The sequence below is a fragment of the Artemia sp. Qi Xiang Cuo genome, chromosome 9 (genome assembly GCF_049724085.1).
Source record: "Artemia sp. Qi Xiang Cuo chromosome 9, ASM4972408v1, whole genome shotgun sequence".
Taxonomy (NCBI): Eukaryota; Metazoa; Arthropoda; class Branchiopoda; order Anostraca; family Artemiidae; genus Artemia; species Artemia sp. Qi Xiang Cuo.
In genome coordinates this window covers 10,137,205-10,154,200 of record NC_142802.1, presented here as the reverse complement: position 1 = coordinate 10,154,200, position 16,996 = coordinate 10,137,205, and the positions used below count along the sequence as shown (strand labels likewise).

General features: G+C 33.9%; 1 protein-coding gene across 1 annotated transcript in view; it reads left to right on the top strand.

The window, feature by feature from the left end:
- LOC148948300 (zinc transporter ZIP1-like) overlaps positions 1-16,996 on the top strand; it is a 160,875-nt gene that overhangs the window by 134,400 nt on the left and 9,479 nt on the right. The window contains exons 4-5 of the mRNA XM_089094280.1: positions 240-462; positions 11,299-11,543. Coding sequence (XP_088950406.1) covers positions 240-462; positions 11,299-11,543 — 468 coding nt within the window. The remainder of the gene's footprint in view (positions 1-239; positions 463-11,298; positions 11,544-16,996) is intronic.

The following is a 16,996-nucleotide window of genomic DNA, read 5'->3' as shown; positions in this document are numbered from 1 at the left end:
TATTTTTTATACCCTGTACATTCCAAGATACAAACTTCAGGGTTTGTGTATGGCCTTGTCGATCCTTTTGCGCTTCGTAATCACTCCGTATATGAAATCCTAGAACATGAAAATTTGAACTTAAAATAGCTAAAAATCAATACAAATAGGAAATTAAATGATTTCTATTTTCTTATGCATCGTTTATTGACAGATTTATGAATGATATTTATTTTCTTAATTTATTCCTTTTTCCACAGAAAAATTGTGATCAGTTGGATCCGGCTTGTTCTGATTATTGCGAAGAAAAATCCGTAAAGATATCAACAATATCTCATGACCAATTGAAAGAAAAAGTCTTGCCAGAAGACTACCCCAGCAGCTTAAAGAAGATGAATGGAGCTATTGTTGAAAATGGAAGACGTGATAGCGGACACTCCGATCATAGTGATTCACACTCAGATCACAGTCACCAGCCTATGAGTAAGTCACAAGTGTGCTCTTGAAATAAGAACAAAAAAGTTAGGGATATTCTTTGAAGATAGCCTCTTGTCTTTGACTTTTATCTGACTGCACTTTCTTGCTAAAAAAAAAAAAAAAATGCAAGCTCCTTTTGTACGGGATGTCAACCTTGTATTTGGTAGTATTAGGGGGAGGGATGGACTCCTAAGCGTAAGCATAGAAAGAGCTGTTTATGAATAATGATAGTAGACATTCTGATCACATTGATTCAAACTCAGATCACATTCACAAGCCTGTGAGTAAGTCATAAGTGTGCTCTGGAAACAAGAATAAAAAAGTTAGGGACTTTTTTTGAAGATAGCATTTTGGCTTTTAGTTTTGTCTGATTTTTTTTTTTTTTTTTTTTTTTTGAAAGAAAAAATGCAAGTTTCGTTTGTCCGAAATGGCAACCCTGTTTTTTATGCTATTAGAGGGATAGATGGATTCATTAGGGTAAGTTTAGAAAGACAGTTAATCGTGGATAGTGATAGCAGACATTCCGATCACAGTGAGTCAAATTCAGATCACAGTCACCAAACTACAGGTGTTCTCTTGAAAAACGACCAAACAATGGTTATCTCTTTGATAATAGTCCTTTTTTTTTGAAGCGTTAGGGACAAAAAGTCAAACTTAAAAGTAAATAGCGGGGTTTGAGGATGTGGGCATCCCCTCATATCGGAATAAGTACCAGGGGACTGAGCTTCACTCAGTTCATAGTCACCAACCTACAACTGTTGCCTCGAAAAGAAGCAGGCATAATGGTTATTTCTTGATAATAGTCTTTTGTTTTTGAAGCTCTTGGGACGAAAAGTCATGCTTAAAGTGTAAAGAGTGGGGGTTTAAGAGGCGCGCATCCTCTCATATTCGAAATAAATACCAGGAGATGGAGGTGAGAAGAAAGACTTAATCCCTTTTGCGAAACAGCTTCAATTTTGTCTTATTTTGTTTTCTGTAGAAGGTAAAACCCTTAGAGTGTTGGATGTCAGAGTATTTGTGACGTCAGTCATATGAAAAAAGAATTCCCAAAAATTATTCTAGGCCATAAACGAATTTTTCCAAAGCTGTGACCTATCTAGATCGGTTTTTACACAAGAAAACAAACTATTACTTATTATGAAAAATCAAATTAAACTAAAAATAATCACCGAGCGAAGCTCGCTCTACGCAATGTATAGCACTTAAAACGAAGTAGTTTAGAATATGAGACTCACTTCATAGCTATCGAGCGCGAATGTCTTTATCTAAAAGTTTGGAATCAATATGTCAACAAACAAATTGCGCTTTGAAACCCCTCCTGCTTATGCTCAAGCCTTTCAACCTCCAGGGGTTTCTCATTTCAGTCAACAGACGATTTATGAAAAATATTAGTACGATTTATGAAAAAATAAAAATGCAGCTTAGCCATTTTTGCTTGAGAAATTTACTCTGTTTTGTCACAACTTACCTTTACTTCAATCACTCGTTGTTAATCTTACTTTGATGTCTCTTTAAGCGCGGAAAAGATTTAAAAACGAAGTATAAACATGAACTTACTTCAGTAATTATAGCCATGTAGCAAGTTACTAGCATACATGAAGAAATCCAAATGATTATTTTTTTTAAGTCCTCTTTTCTTTATTCTGATCATCAACTAGGTTGATTTATTCAAACAGTAAAAAGTTTTGCTATTTGAACCTCAATTTAAAGCCATAAAGATTCAAAATACGGCAATAAAATTTAAATGATACATATTAAATATTGCATAGAATATTATAAATAGAATTAGATTTAGTCTTCAGCGGACTACTTCAAGTAAAATCATTATTTTACTAAAGTGAGGATTTGTGAAAAATATTAAGGAAGTCGGGAGAGGAAAACGAATTTTCTAAGAGTTGTGGCCTATCTAGATAATTTATTCACACAAGAAAATGGCAGTATGCAAATTTTTAGAAAAAAAATCATTGTGCCGGTTTCGAGAAATATATATATATATATATATATATATATATATATATATATATATATATATATATATATATATATATATATGGATATAGTACTGGGAGTCTGGGCTTTACCCGGGCCGTGGGACTCGGCACGCTGCAGGCTTATATATATTTGATTATCTAATCACGTACAATCATCGGATTAATCTTTTGTCTTAAGTCATGAGGTGTCAAATCTGAAATTTCAGTTGAACTAAGAAATTCAGGCATGAATTCAATTTGTCCTTCCTGTTAATTCATCAAAGAATCATCCATTTTATAGGATTTGTTTTCTTCTAAGGCTGGTTGTGATTCCCACCGTTATTTCTCTTCTAACCACAGATTTCGTCGTCCGTTATTTTCATTTTGGATTCATTGTGATGTTTATAGTTGCATGTCTTCTAGCTGCGGATTTCGTTTTTCCTTCATTTTCGTGAATCGTTATCTCAGACGTTTTATCATGCCTTTTGATTTCGACGAATCTGGGCCTTGTTCGTATTCACGTGGCTGCTATTATTAATCCCAGTTTGGTGTATTTAGCACATGATTCGTGAAATTAAGTTTTATTTGTGAAATTGAAACATTAAATGAAATAAAATTTTAAGTAAACATTATTAAAAATTAAAAAACTTAAGTTAAAAAAAATTTAAATTAAAATGTTAAAAAATTTAAATTAAAGAAAGTTAAAAAATTAAATAAAATAAAAAACACTAAATAAAATTTAATTTGATTCAATTTCCTAAATCATTTATGAAATTAAAACCAAGTTGAAATCTATTGACGATCGTATGCAGATTTCAAATTTTATGCTCAGTTTGTGCAAGTCAAAAGCCAGTTTATATTCCCTTTGCTACTTTCCACGAATCTCTATTAAAACCAAAATCTGCAATCATATTCGAATTTCCAAATTTAATATTTACATTGTCAACAAATTTTGATCAAATTTTAAATGAACCACTCCCGTTAAAATGACAATTTTGAAATCTAGAATTGCTTACACGAAGCATCTCAATCGTGAGTAGATGTCTTCAAAGGCTTTCGTGTCTATTTCCCCAATGTATCAAGAAAGTTCCCTGGATGAAGTTTCAAGGTCATTCAGTTCAGTTCAATTAATTACTAAACTATATAACACATACTTGAAGATTTCTTGGGATGAACTTTCTAGGTCATTCCTTGAAGTTTTCTTGGGTGACCCTGGATGACCTGGAATTTTAAAGCTTGGATGACTTTTAGACAATTGGATGAAATAAGGGTCGAATGACATAAGAAAATTTGGACCAAAAGTATTATTTGTACAACTATTTCTGCCAGCTGGGAAAGAATATTTTGTGTTCATTTTGAAAAACAACACTGTACATCTTTGCTCACTCTAAAATTAGACTTGGCCACTTGATTCAGTTAAGGGGTTGAGGTAAGGGGGTAGGGGTTGAGGCAATGATGAAAAGTCACAAAGATCCTTCTAAATTACTGCTACCAAACGAATGGGATTTAATACGGTTTTTTCCATGCTTTGTAGTTATTCGTCTACTATGGCCGTTTATTATATGTTTATTATACCGTTTATTATATTTGATTTGTTTTAATGTTGTTATCAGTTTTATTTCCTAATATTTCAGTTATTTATGATTTGGATCTTTTCTTCAATAAAAAGAAGAGCTTTTAGGCCACATTTTTCAACTTTTTCAGGTGGGTTCTTTTGACCGCTTGCCCCCTTCAATCTTAGGCTAGGTTGTGACTGGAGTAGAATTTTGCTTTTGCATCCGGAATATACGCAGTCCGAAGAATTAATTGATGCAATTGGGGGAAAAGTCGATTTATCCTTCGACCAAATTGGAGCTAAAAATTAGTTTCTAAAGCCAAAACAAATGGTTTAAAGGAGTAAAAAGTTCGTTTTTAATTTGGCTTTGAATCAAACATATCAGCTGAATTTCAACTATCAATGCCGTTTAGTCGTTTTTGCTTCACAAATTTACTGTCTTCTGTCAGGACTTACCTTTACTGCAATCACTCGTTGTTAATCTAACTCTGATGTCTTTTTAAGCGCAGAAAAGATCTTTAAAAATAAGGTGAACATGAACTTACTTCAGTAACCAAAGCCAAGTAGCAAGTTATTAGCATACATGTTAAAATATAATGGTTAAATCGGTTTTTAAGAAGTTCCCTTTCCTTTCTTTTGATCATCAACTAGGTCGATTTGTTAAATCAGCAATTTAAAGAAATAGGTTTAAAATATAGCAGGAAGATTTAAACGGTGTATATAAAATGTTGCATAGAGTATAAACATAAATAGTATAAATATATAGTATAAATAGTATAAACATATATAGTATAAACATATATAGTAAATATATATATAGTAAATATATAGTATAAATAGTATAAACATAAATAGAATAAATAGAGTATAAATATAAACATAAATAGATTTAGTCTTCACTAGAACTTCTTAAATTAAACAGACTATTATGCCATTTAGAAATGTTTAAATACAGGTTTTTCACTACCGAAAATAGTAATGGAAGGAATTTGAAAGACTTTCCTCTAGCCATGAATATACTCAGTGCGCGATCCAGAATTTCGAGGGGGAGGGGGTATCGGAATTTGTTTAGCTTTTTTGGGTAAAAATGTATGCCAGGGAGATTTTTACTGACCTCTTAAAACTAGTTTTGAAAACTATTTAAGCGGATTCGTAGGCTAGAGTTTTCGTAGGCTTGTAGCTTTCGCTTATTTGTGTAAGTGAAAACTACACTCAAGCTGGTGGGGGGGGGCTCCCCTTTTTATTTACCACTGAATAGCTTTATGGGAACTTTCAATTGTTGGTTGCAATTATTTGTCACCTTGATGTTGAAAAGTTCCTCCCGATGAAGAGAAACATAAGGAATCTTTGAATTCCATGAAATAGAGCTCAGTGCGCGATCCAGAATTTTGAGGGGGAGGGGTTATCGGAATTTGTCTAGCTTTTTTGGGTAAAAATGTATGCCTGGAAGATTTTTACTGACCTATTAAAACTAGTTTTGAAAACTATTTAAGCGGATTCGTAGGCTAGAGTTTTTGTAGGCTTGTAGTTTTCGCTTATGAATGTAAGTGAAAACTACAATCAAGCTGGGGGGGGGGGGGCTCCCTCTGGATTTACCACTGAATAGCTTTATGGGAACTTTCAATTGTTGGTTGCAATTATTTGTCACCTTGATGTTGAAAAGTTCCTCCCGATGAAGAGAAACATAAGGAATCTTTGAATTCCCTGAAATAGAGCTACATGAATCAATACGTTTGTGAATAAATCTTTTGAAATCATTCCAGACCCTCTGCTTTCCCAAATGTCTTTCAGATTTAAAATTGAGACGACTTTTTGTTTGGACACAAATTGCTTTTAGGATGAAATTTCAACTGTTTTGGTATAATTAGTTTTCACTTTGATATGGGAAAGTTTCTCCAAATGAAGAGAAACAGAAGAATTCATGTGGCTCATCAAATAGAGGCTTATCAATACATAAATGTACATAGGAAAAAGTGTAGATAGATGACCAAAAAAATGTCAGAATGGTAATAAATCACTAGTAGCTGGCAACCCTGATCTGAAACCGGTAGTATTTAGTACATATCAAGTCCGGGATATGCGCCACGATTTCCAATTTGTCCAGCTGGAACACTATTTTATTTTACTATAAAATATGCTATGTGAGCCTGGCTCTAGTTGTTGTACACTTCAGAAACTTGAAAATAATAAATGTTGTATTGTTGTGTGTCTAAATGACTTAGCAAATAACTTACAGCAGTTATAACTACATCTCAATCCATTAAATACAATTATATAAATTGTAAGAATTTTCTCGTGCCCAAAAGAGATAAAACAAAATTCCTCTTGGTCCAAATAGGAGGACATTTTAGATAGAGAAACTGCATTTTTTAATAGGGGCAGATAAACCCCAGTTTTGGGAAAGGTCCCTTTTTTAACTCAGATAGCATGATTTTATATGATATCATAATGATATCATGATATCATAATGTGTTTTTACAAAATATTCTAGGAAGGGTTGGTTCCATTTTGGAACTTTAGTTGAAAACTTGTGACAAGAATAATTTAGTCAATCAGTTTTTTTTTAACCAATATAAGTAACCACACTTATTATATCTGCACACATGGGGCGGGGGAATCCCGAAGGGGGCGGGGGACTCCTCAACTCGTATTTTAAATGAAGGAGCCTCTTGAAAAACTGAATAATGTAGGCCCAAACGCACTTTCCAGTGATTCCCTCCCCCCTTCTCCTAAGAATTATTATTCATAATTAGTTTTTCCGTAATTAGCGTAATTAGTTCTTCAAGTTGAATAAGCATCGATTGTAAAATTAGAAAGTTTTTTATTGGTTGAAACCTTTAGTCAGGTGATAACCTAGATTAATCTTCGATTAATCAATTAACTTTCTATCAATCCATTAATTAATTGATTAATTAAGATTCGGTCTATATCATAGATTAATCTGTTATGTAATTGATTCTTGTTGGCCCTTGATAAAAAAATTATAAGAAACGTAATTTTATCGAGCTTAGAAAAACAACCTCTCTGGAAAACACACTTTCTACATACGGTACCCTTAGGGAATCTGAAAGCCGGCATGAACCTAATTTCTTGAAAATGCAAAATTAAATAAATCAATTTGTTTTTCTAATTTTAAGAGGGGTTAACGGTTGGTTGGAATTTCCATTGTTCACTAGAGCGGATCGTCTGTTCAATGGGATAAGATCCATTCCATGAACAAACACTTTAACATTATGATAGATCTTGTTCACCCTCACCGTTTGGGTCTAAATGTAAAACACTCTGTGTAGATTACCCTTCTGGAATCAAGATTTCCTTTATTTTTCGATTATGGAGGCGCCCTTGACCAAATTGTAATTAGTTGAGTTATTATAAAGAACGGTGCGTTTCCCCATGTTTTTCCCCCTGTTCATCTTGTATGGAAGAGTAGCTCATTTGACGGGAAATTAAAATTTCTAGTGCCTTAGTAAATGTCTTAAAGTAATTAGAGGGCAACCATCTCCCTTCAAAGCCCTTCTTAGCCCCCATGACATCGAATCAAAATTTTTAGACTCAAGAAAATTCATGGAATTTTCTGAAGTAGATTTCAGAGGCAAAATTGTGCAACGAATTTAATGCAACGCGTAGGCTACTTCCTCAGCATTTTTGAAAATTTCCAGGGGAGGGGGCAAGTGCAACCAGGGACATTGTTTTCCCAAGAAATATCAAAGAGAATATAAATTAGCTTTTGACTCACACAAATTGAGCATTTATATTGAAGTATGCCCACGATCGCCAATAGATATCTCGATGGTTTTAATTTCATATATGGTTTATGAAATTAAATCAGTTTAAGTTTTATCTTTCTATATCGTTCACACTATTTTGTCTTATATTGTTCTCACTATTTCAAGTAAGGAATAGAAGAAAGGAAACGAGAAAACCTTTCCACGAATTCTCGATTAGCTCGTCGTTTTCAATAAGAAGCATAAACCGTTGTGAAATTCAGCTAGGAAATGCCTGAAAAATTTCAACTGATATAAGATTTTAATTAAACTGAGTGTTATTGAAAGTAATTTATTAATGTCATTTTTAAGTTTTAGACCACATTGAATCATGCCTCATCTTTAGATTAACGTAAGTTTCAGAGACATTCGAGAATTGTGGAAAGGCTGTGACAGATTACTGACATCTAGCAAATAAAGATTTAAGATGGCGCGCTTGGGTAAATCCAGCTCAGCTCAGCTCGAACATATTTGACATTGACGGGGGATCTTCGAGAAGAAGCAGAAAATGATTAAATTCCTTGAAAATTTACAGACAGAAATTTGTTATGTTTTTTTCTTCCCTAAAATTCTGGTGTCAGCAACTATGAATGATGGTTTGTGGCTATTTTGATGCAGGAAAGACTTAGTCATCTACTTATCTTAGACATCTACTAGGTGGATATCCTACTAGATGGTGCACTTCTAGATGAAATCAGCAATTGGGTAGTCCTATTAGATGGTGCGCTGCACAAACGTAGTTCAATGCAGCTTTTCAACCGTAATTAATACTGACGGTGACATTCAAGAAGAAGCCGAAAATATTGAAGTTTTTTTTTTAAATTTAATTTAAAACCAAAAAATTTGCTAAAGAGAATTTTTATATTGAATGGAAATTTCTACAAAGGACGAAAATCTTACGAAAAAGAAAAATCCAATCAGTTTTAAGGCAATTTGGTCTGACACATTTTAAATATCTATAATCTTCTTTAGTTTCTGGAATTTCTCTGAAATATTTCATTTTATGTTATAAAATTTGTGCCTTCTTCCTACAAACGCTGATTAAGAAGATATTTTTTCTGGAACGTGCTATTCAGTCAAAGATGCATTCCAGAAGATATTGATCAGAAATGATAATTAACAATTTGAAAGTAAAATTAATTACATTCAAAGATACTAAGTCGCTTTCAGTGAACGATTTTGCAATTGTTCCTATAAACGATATAATCGTTTTTATGAAACGGCATTGAAATACGACATTAAAACACGCTTTCAAAATGCTGTAAAGATCGTCACTAGTTTTATGAATGTTTAAGATCGAAAAAATTAAAAATTTCCAAAAAACAAAAGCACTTTCAAAATTTAGAGCTCGATAAAACATTGAGAGTTGTATGTTTTAGAAACTCGAAAAATTTTTGGGGGTGGGACTTAATAGCCCTACCCTGGCAAGTAATACCTCTGATGTGCTATAAAGATGCTTCAACACGCCTGTTTTTTATTAAATAATAAAAATTTCGTAACATAAAATTTTTTTGATAATGTATAGAGTTTTTGGATATTGAAATGTATTTAACAGTTAGTGTTCATAGTCTACTCGGGCGTTAATCTTTTAATATGAAAGTAGTCTTTCCTTAGTCTTTCATAAAATGAAAGCAGTCTTTCCCTTTGATGAAGAAAAGAATGTTTGCTTTTTACTAAATTAAACTAAAATTGTGCAAGCGTGCAAGCTAAACGCTAGAAATTTTCTTGAATGAAACTTGAAAAAATACATGGATAGGGAAAAGTGATTCAAAGAAAGGGAATTGTTCTTCTCTCAAGGGGCAAATTTTTTTTCTCCCCTCAAATACAAATGAAAAAAAAATTCCACTGCTTTTCAATTAGAAACCTCATTGTAAAAAGGAAAGTAGTTGCCTTGAGGGGTTCTAAGTAGCTAACAATATCAGCAGAGACATTTGAATTTGAATCTGGGCATATCCACTAAGTTAAATCCTGTTTATGGCAAGTTCGTTATCACAATTGGTAAATTTGTTTTTAAATATTTATCTAGGAGGTTTAGTTATTGAATTTCAAATATTTGTTTAATGAAATATTTAATATTTCTAAAATATTTTATTTATTAATATTTTTTAATATTTAATTTTTGTAGGCATATTTTCTGTAGGCACATTTTAGTCAGAATAAATAAAAATTGGTAAAATAAATTAAAACTAGCTCAATTTGGAGAAAAATAAATCTGCCGAGCTAATTTGGCTATTCTTTTTCGCCATTTGGACTAGTATAATACATAGAAATTAGAATTGGAAATTGGAAATTAGAATTCATGGGAGGGGGGAAAAATTTAAGCTTTGAACACTTTGAACATGTTTACACACAGGAAAACCGTGCGCAGCCATATTGACGTGAGGTGTTTTGGCTTCAGCGTTTGTAATGAGTTTTCGGTAGTAATAGTAATAATAATAATAGTAGTAGTAGTAGTAGTAGTAGTAGTAGTAGTAGCTGTAGCAGTTTGATACGGAAGGAATCATGATTTCTGAGACTAATAGCCTGTAGTTGTTGCCTTTAGTAATAAAGTAATAAGTTGGGCTATAAAACTATTCGTAAATAACAAATAAGAAACTAGTTAGGCAAACGGCAGTTTCTATTTCCAACTAAATTTTCTATCAACTTTATTGTGAAGTTGCTTTGCTTTGAGGCAATGCTGTTGAGGGGTGTTAGGTAATGTTGAAGAAGGAGGTTGGAACGATATTTGGAGGGCTGACTTCCTTTTTTAGAAATTCTTTATCTTACAGATGAGCTATCCTCACTTTTGTTCTTTTTTTTCTTTCAAGGGGCATGGGAAGCTGGTGCTGAGACCAGAGAAATTACTGGACCATGGTATCCTACCCCATTCGGTACATTACCCTTTCTTGCTTCCACCTTAGGCTTTGTTTCACTTTCTTGTGCACGCTTAAATAAATAGTCCGTTAGTTGCGGAATTATTTGCTAGCATATCTGCATTTATAAGAAAGAACAGGGTTCTCAATAACTCTCTAGAAAGATTTTTTTGAAAAGCGTTGGAGAATGGCCAAATTTAGGGTACATGCTCTGAAGAACGCTATTTTTTTAGCAGCAGAAGCCTAAAGCTTGAGAATCATTGGTAATAACTATAACGCTGTTGCATTTATTACGTATATTTGCATTATTATATAAATTACAGTTCAAAAATTCCCAATTCCCTCCTCCCCCTCCTCGCACTTTTGGGTATTCACCTGTTTTCCATTAAAAAAAATGACGCTAAGTGGCAGCTCAAGCTGTTGACCTTTTTGCATTGGAGCTTTGTTTTTTACTGAAAAGAGAAAGAGCTGTAGGAAATTTGTAGGTTTCTTCCCCCCCCTATATCTTCCTCTCCTCTTGTCTCTCCCTCTCTTCCAGTCTCTTTCCCCTTCTCTCTCTCTTTCTCTCTCCTTCTCCCTCTTTCTTTTATTCTCTCTCTGTCGCTCGGTTGATCTTGACGCTATATATGCCTTACTGCAGCTTTGCTGCAATTGGCACCAAATTCAAGAAGGCACCAATTGGCACCCATTTTTTTCCACAGGTGGTCATCGTCATCATCATCATGGTATCCATCTCCATGATGACAGTAGCTTTGGTGCAGCGATTCGAGGTCTGCTTGTCATTGTGGCTTTGAGTTTACATGAAGTCTTTGAAGGGTTGGCAATTGGGCTGCAAGCTCACTCTGCTAAAGATGTTTGGCAGTTGTTTGCAGCCGTAGCAACGCACAAATTCGTGATTGTTTTGTGCGTCGGACTTGAACTGGCAACAACGAGAATTCGTGTGCTTGTAAGATATTTGTTATTACATCCTTTTCTTACATTTCATTTTCCTTTTTGTAAAATCTTTTCCAATGTTTCCTGTCATAAAACTACATGTTTGCCCCCTAAAAAACAAGATGACTGCTAAAGAGGCTAAGGGGTTGATTAAAATCTTGCATGGACACAATTTTTCTCAAATCGAAGGAAAAAAGAACTGAAATACGGATGGGTTTAGTTGTTGAAACCTGAAAATTCGAAGTTTTCACACAATAGAAAACAAAGGATAAAGGAAAAGAGATACGAACCTCACTTCATAACATAACAACCTCAACTGAGGAGAAACCTCAATATCTCCTAAAACTGTTATTTAGTAAGCGTACACAATGAAAAACAAGGGATAAACGAAAAGAGACAAGAAAACCAAATGACTTCATAATATAACAAATAATGTAAACTGCGCTTAAATAATAGAAAGTTTATATTTACATTATAGGCAATCTCTCAACTATAGTAATAGTTTATTTTTGACCCGCTAACATAGTAATAAAGTGGAGTAACAAAAGAGAAAAGAAAATGTATACAAAAGAAACATTCCTCTAGCATTATTAAATAAAAAAGAGAAATGCAAATTCTCAGGAGAGGCTAAAAAAAAACCTGACCACAGGTAAGCCTATTCTTTTAGCTTGACATCCAACTTATTATAAGATGTCAACAGATAAGTAGCAGTAAGTATTCGAATTATCTTTCGGTTCCTATACCAACGAGGCAGATATAAAAGGTATTTGCATCAAGGGAAATACAATGCTCTAATGTCCTGCATATCACTGGTATTAAAAGTTGGGCGCAAACCCCATAGAAAAAAATTGTCACATTGTGTTGAGTGAAATCTAGCCAACGCCTTACGAGAATGTCGTCAACGATTTGGGACAATTTTAGCATAACCTGCTTTAAGTTTCAAGGCCATATCCAGGGGGTGTGGGGGGGGGGTTGACCCCCACCCCACCCGAAATTTTTATCTGACTCGTAAAAACGTAACAACAATGGACATAAACAAACTTTCAATGCGTTTTTTTAGTTTGTTTTTGTGTAAACCCCCCCCCCATTTTTTTAAAAATAAAACCCCCTCCGAAAAAAAAAATCCTGGGTACGGCCTTGTTAAGTTTATTCTTAATGTCGAAAAGTGCACTAGAACGGATAGCTGATATAGATATGCCTGGATTTACCAATAGGCCCACTAGCCCTGGGTCTAGGGGCGCGCAACGCTAGGGGGTGAACTAAATTATATTTCTGTGATTTTTTTTTCTTTTTAACTGGACTGGTGTGCTTATCGTCAAAGTGCCGGGTGCACTCCGCCGCTGCACTGCCTATTCACAGATAAGTGACTTTAAAACAACACAGGAATTCCGTGGCCACTCATGAACTGTCAGATGTCTCCCAAGAATGGCAGCTGACAGTTTCGTATCACCTCTCTCTTTTAATACTTTTAGCACATCAGTTGCGTTCTGTTTAGTGATTCCACTATCCTCGAATTTTCGGGGATTTACCCGAAAATCTCGCAAAAACGGAACGGCAAGAACATTTGGGCCTAGAAGTGTCAAATTTTAAATCTGGCCCTGGATACAGAGGAGTAAATACTAATCCCAAGCCAGCGCAACGCAGGAATTAGCCTAACTGAAAAAGAAGCACAGTAGTTAATACAACTAGCAGGATGGTCCACTATCTTTTCCATTACGCTTTTCATTTAATGAAGTTACTGCTTCTTCAGGGTTGCCTGCTCTGATCCATCCTTGAGTTTCTGGCCCACGGAGGGAATTAATCTGTTATTTAGAAAACCGAAGAAGCCTGGATGAATTTTGTTATTTTACCTGACACTAATTTACCTAACGCTCATTGACAAAGCAATAATTTCACATTATTGTATAAATATTATTTATTGTGAAATGTCTACCATATTATTCTGTGGATTTTGTGTTATCTTTTACATATAACATTTTATAGTATTAGGTATACAATCGCTTGCAAGTCCCAAGCTGCACGAAAGTGCCGCAACTTTCCGCTGCTGAGTTAGCCTCAGGCGGCTTTGTGCTGTTATGAATGCTTTTTATTTTTTCAACAGAGAAGAGAAAACAGTTAGATTCGGCCTAATTTGTTTTGCGAGTTTTTGTCATATTTTTAAGAACAAAATCTAGATGAAGAACTATTAATGTGAAGCAAAGCAATCTTAAAAGTAGGCTCCTAATATAAAAATATAAACTTTACAATCAAATTAATATAATAATAAAACAACATAAAAATAACATAATTGTTTTAAAATAATTAGTAAATAATAAATAGATATTAAATAGTAAATAACTAAGTAATGAAAAATTAATTAATAAATAATGTAATTATTGATAAAAATAATTATTAATAAGAACTGAAACTAAAAAATATATTTCTCGTTGAGTTTAGTGCTAATATGCTTTTGGTCACTAGTAACTTATTTATTGTTTTTTTGCTTATACTTTTCCACCAAATCGTTAACTCTACCTTATTGTCTTAGGTTAAGATTAATATTGGGTGTTTATTTTCTTAATATTGTTGGGTCTTACCAATTATTCTGGTTCTTGGATAGTTAAATTTTGAAAATAGATACCTATCTAAATATGTCAATTATAATTAATGCTATAGATTAAAATGATAAGACTCATATTGTTAGCTAAACTCAGAGTCCACTATACATTCACTAAATTTACCGTACTAAAATAACACTAAATTACCGTACAAACGTACTATTAACAGCATGGGATATCTTAAAAATCACCCTATCTCGTCCCATAGACTTTTTTTAGTTTGCGTGCCCAAAATATTTACAATTGATTGAACAGTCTTGCCCTAACTTGTAGAGCTTGGATAAGAGATCCAAATTAGCGTCACAAAACTAAAAGTCTTACTTTCCCGGAAATCTTAGAAAAAGCACTTAACTTCTCCCGTTTCGTGCCGGAGATACAATCACTGAAGTTTCACCTTAATACATTCACGGAAGTTTCACCTCAAGCCCCTTAGTCTTTTTGCATCCACCCATGATCGAACGTTCCACCCTTTCCCCATAAAAAACTTTTTGTGTAAATAATGGGCAAATTAGGTAACTTACAACGCTTGCCCGGATATATTCAATTTTAATGTAAATTACGTCATTACAAAGTTTGAATTTTATTTTTTCGGTTAAACGGAGCAGAATTTTCTTTTAAAGTTCAGGAAAAGCCAGTCCCTAAAAATATTCTAGCATGCTTACTTGGAAAGCGTTAAAAATTGCTCCAATGTAAAGGCAAATTCAATTCGACAGCTTGGGAGTTCCCAGTGGCTCTACCCACTTTAATTGAAAATCTTGCCAACACAGGGACATATTATTTATGCTGTAGGTACATTGAATAGACAGCGCTTTGCTGAATAATTGGTAAACTCTTACGCCTTTTCTTTATTTTGAAATCACCCTCTCGTTGGCTTTTTGAACTGTTGACACATTTAAGTTCTCCTATCGTTTTTTAATCAAAATTGCTTTGGGAATTCCCTGTGGTTCTGGGAAAATTTGCTAGTGTGATATTTGTCTTTGAGACAGTCAGTCGACGCGTTGACTTGCAAAATGGTTTGTAAGGTATCAAATGACCTTGAAACAGATTAAAAGTTAACCAAAAATTAAACTATTAACTATAGAAAGGAAAGAGCACAAAAATTTAAATCTTTACAGGAATTTGATTTCGTCGTTCTAAAGCGCTCAGGTACTAAACATTATGAACATCATGACGCCACAGTGGTGACGTCACTTTAAAAACCGGTTTCGTCGTTCTGAAGTCCCCAGGTACTAAAATTGTGAACATACGGGCCCCATATTTGATAACCAAAATCTAGGAGGGTTACAGTGGCGTAAAACAGAAGAAGTCACATTTTCGCGGGTTGAACCTGAGAATTTGTTATTTCTCTTCATTGACTTGAAGGCTGTTGCAGTTGCTTATGCTATGTTAGTCGGTGGGGGGGAGGGGGTTACTCAAAGGGCTACAAAAAAAACTCAAAAAACGCATAAAAAATTTGTTTATATCCAATTTTTTACGTTTTCACGAGCCAGACAAAAATTTCGGGGGGGGGGTTCAATCCCCCATAACCCCCCTTGAGTACGGCCTTGTTTTGTGCCTTTAAGGAAGTTAGTCTCGAATGTTCTGATTTTGAAGGTCTTTATGGTTCTTGTCAAAATTATTTTGGGGTCTTTTAGAATAATATTATGGAAACTCCGTTCTTCTATTTGCAGGTGTGTAAGCAGGGGAAGAACTATCCCAGTATACGTAATACCAATAAAAAAAAAACTATCCTTTTTACTTTTGAGGTTCAAGTGGTATACCTCAGTATTTTATCTTTTATTAGTTAGTATCTTATCAATGTAACATAAGTTGATAATATTATTTTATCTGTGATCACTTAGCATTGTATCGTTATCACTTAGATCACGTCAAGGTCTTGTCTCTGATCATAAGTATCTTATCTGTGATGGTATTGTGAGAATCCTTTCCTTCTGTTTGTATTTAAGCTAAAACTATCCCTTTTTAGTTTCATGTGATATACATCAGTATCTTGTCTGTGGTCACTTAGTATCTTATCAGTAGAACTTAGATCACATCATTATCTTATCTGTCATATCAGCATCTGTTTTGGGATGATATCGTGAAAACCCTTTCCTTCTGTTTGCATTTAAATAAAAACTATTATTATTAATATTATTATTATTATTGTTATTATTTATTGAAAACCTGTCTTCATACAAAAAGAAAATGACGGAACACTAGAAAGAGAAAAAATAAAAAACAAAACCAAAGTAATATCACTATCACTCATATCACTATATCACTATAGTGATATCACCAATATCACTATACAACTATGACGGTGTAACTAGAGTTGAAGAACTCGGCTCTAACATATTTTTTTTCACTTTTTCACTTTTAAGGCTCTCAGTGCCTTGTCTGTGATCACTTAGTATCCTGTCAGTATCACATCAGTTGATCATAGTATCTTATCATTAGGGCCGTTCTTTTACTCATCTTTGTGCTAAGATCTTACATCTTTTGACAAAGAACGCTTAAAAGTGGAATTTTAGCACTAAGATCTTGCATCTTATAGCGTCCTTTTGCAAACGTCTCATCTTTCTGCTCTGATCAGTGGTCTAAGAACAATGATGAGTGTATCATCGAAGTTCTCTGCATTGTTCTAATGGCAGAAATATACAGTGAGCTGTAAGATCTTAGAACAAAGATGAGTTAAAAGAACGGAAATATTTGCACAAAGATGTGAGATCTTAGATGATAAGATCCTATTGCAAAAGAATGGTCCTAGTAGCTTATTAGTATCTTATCAGTATCACTTAGATCACATCAAGATCTTGTCTTTGATCATAAGAATCTTATCCATGATGATATTGTGAGAGCTCTTTCCTTCTGTCTGCATTTAAGGAAA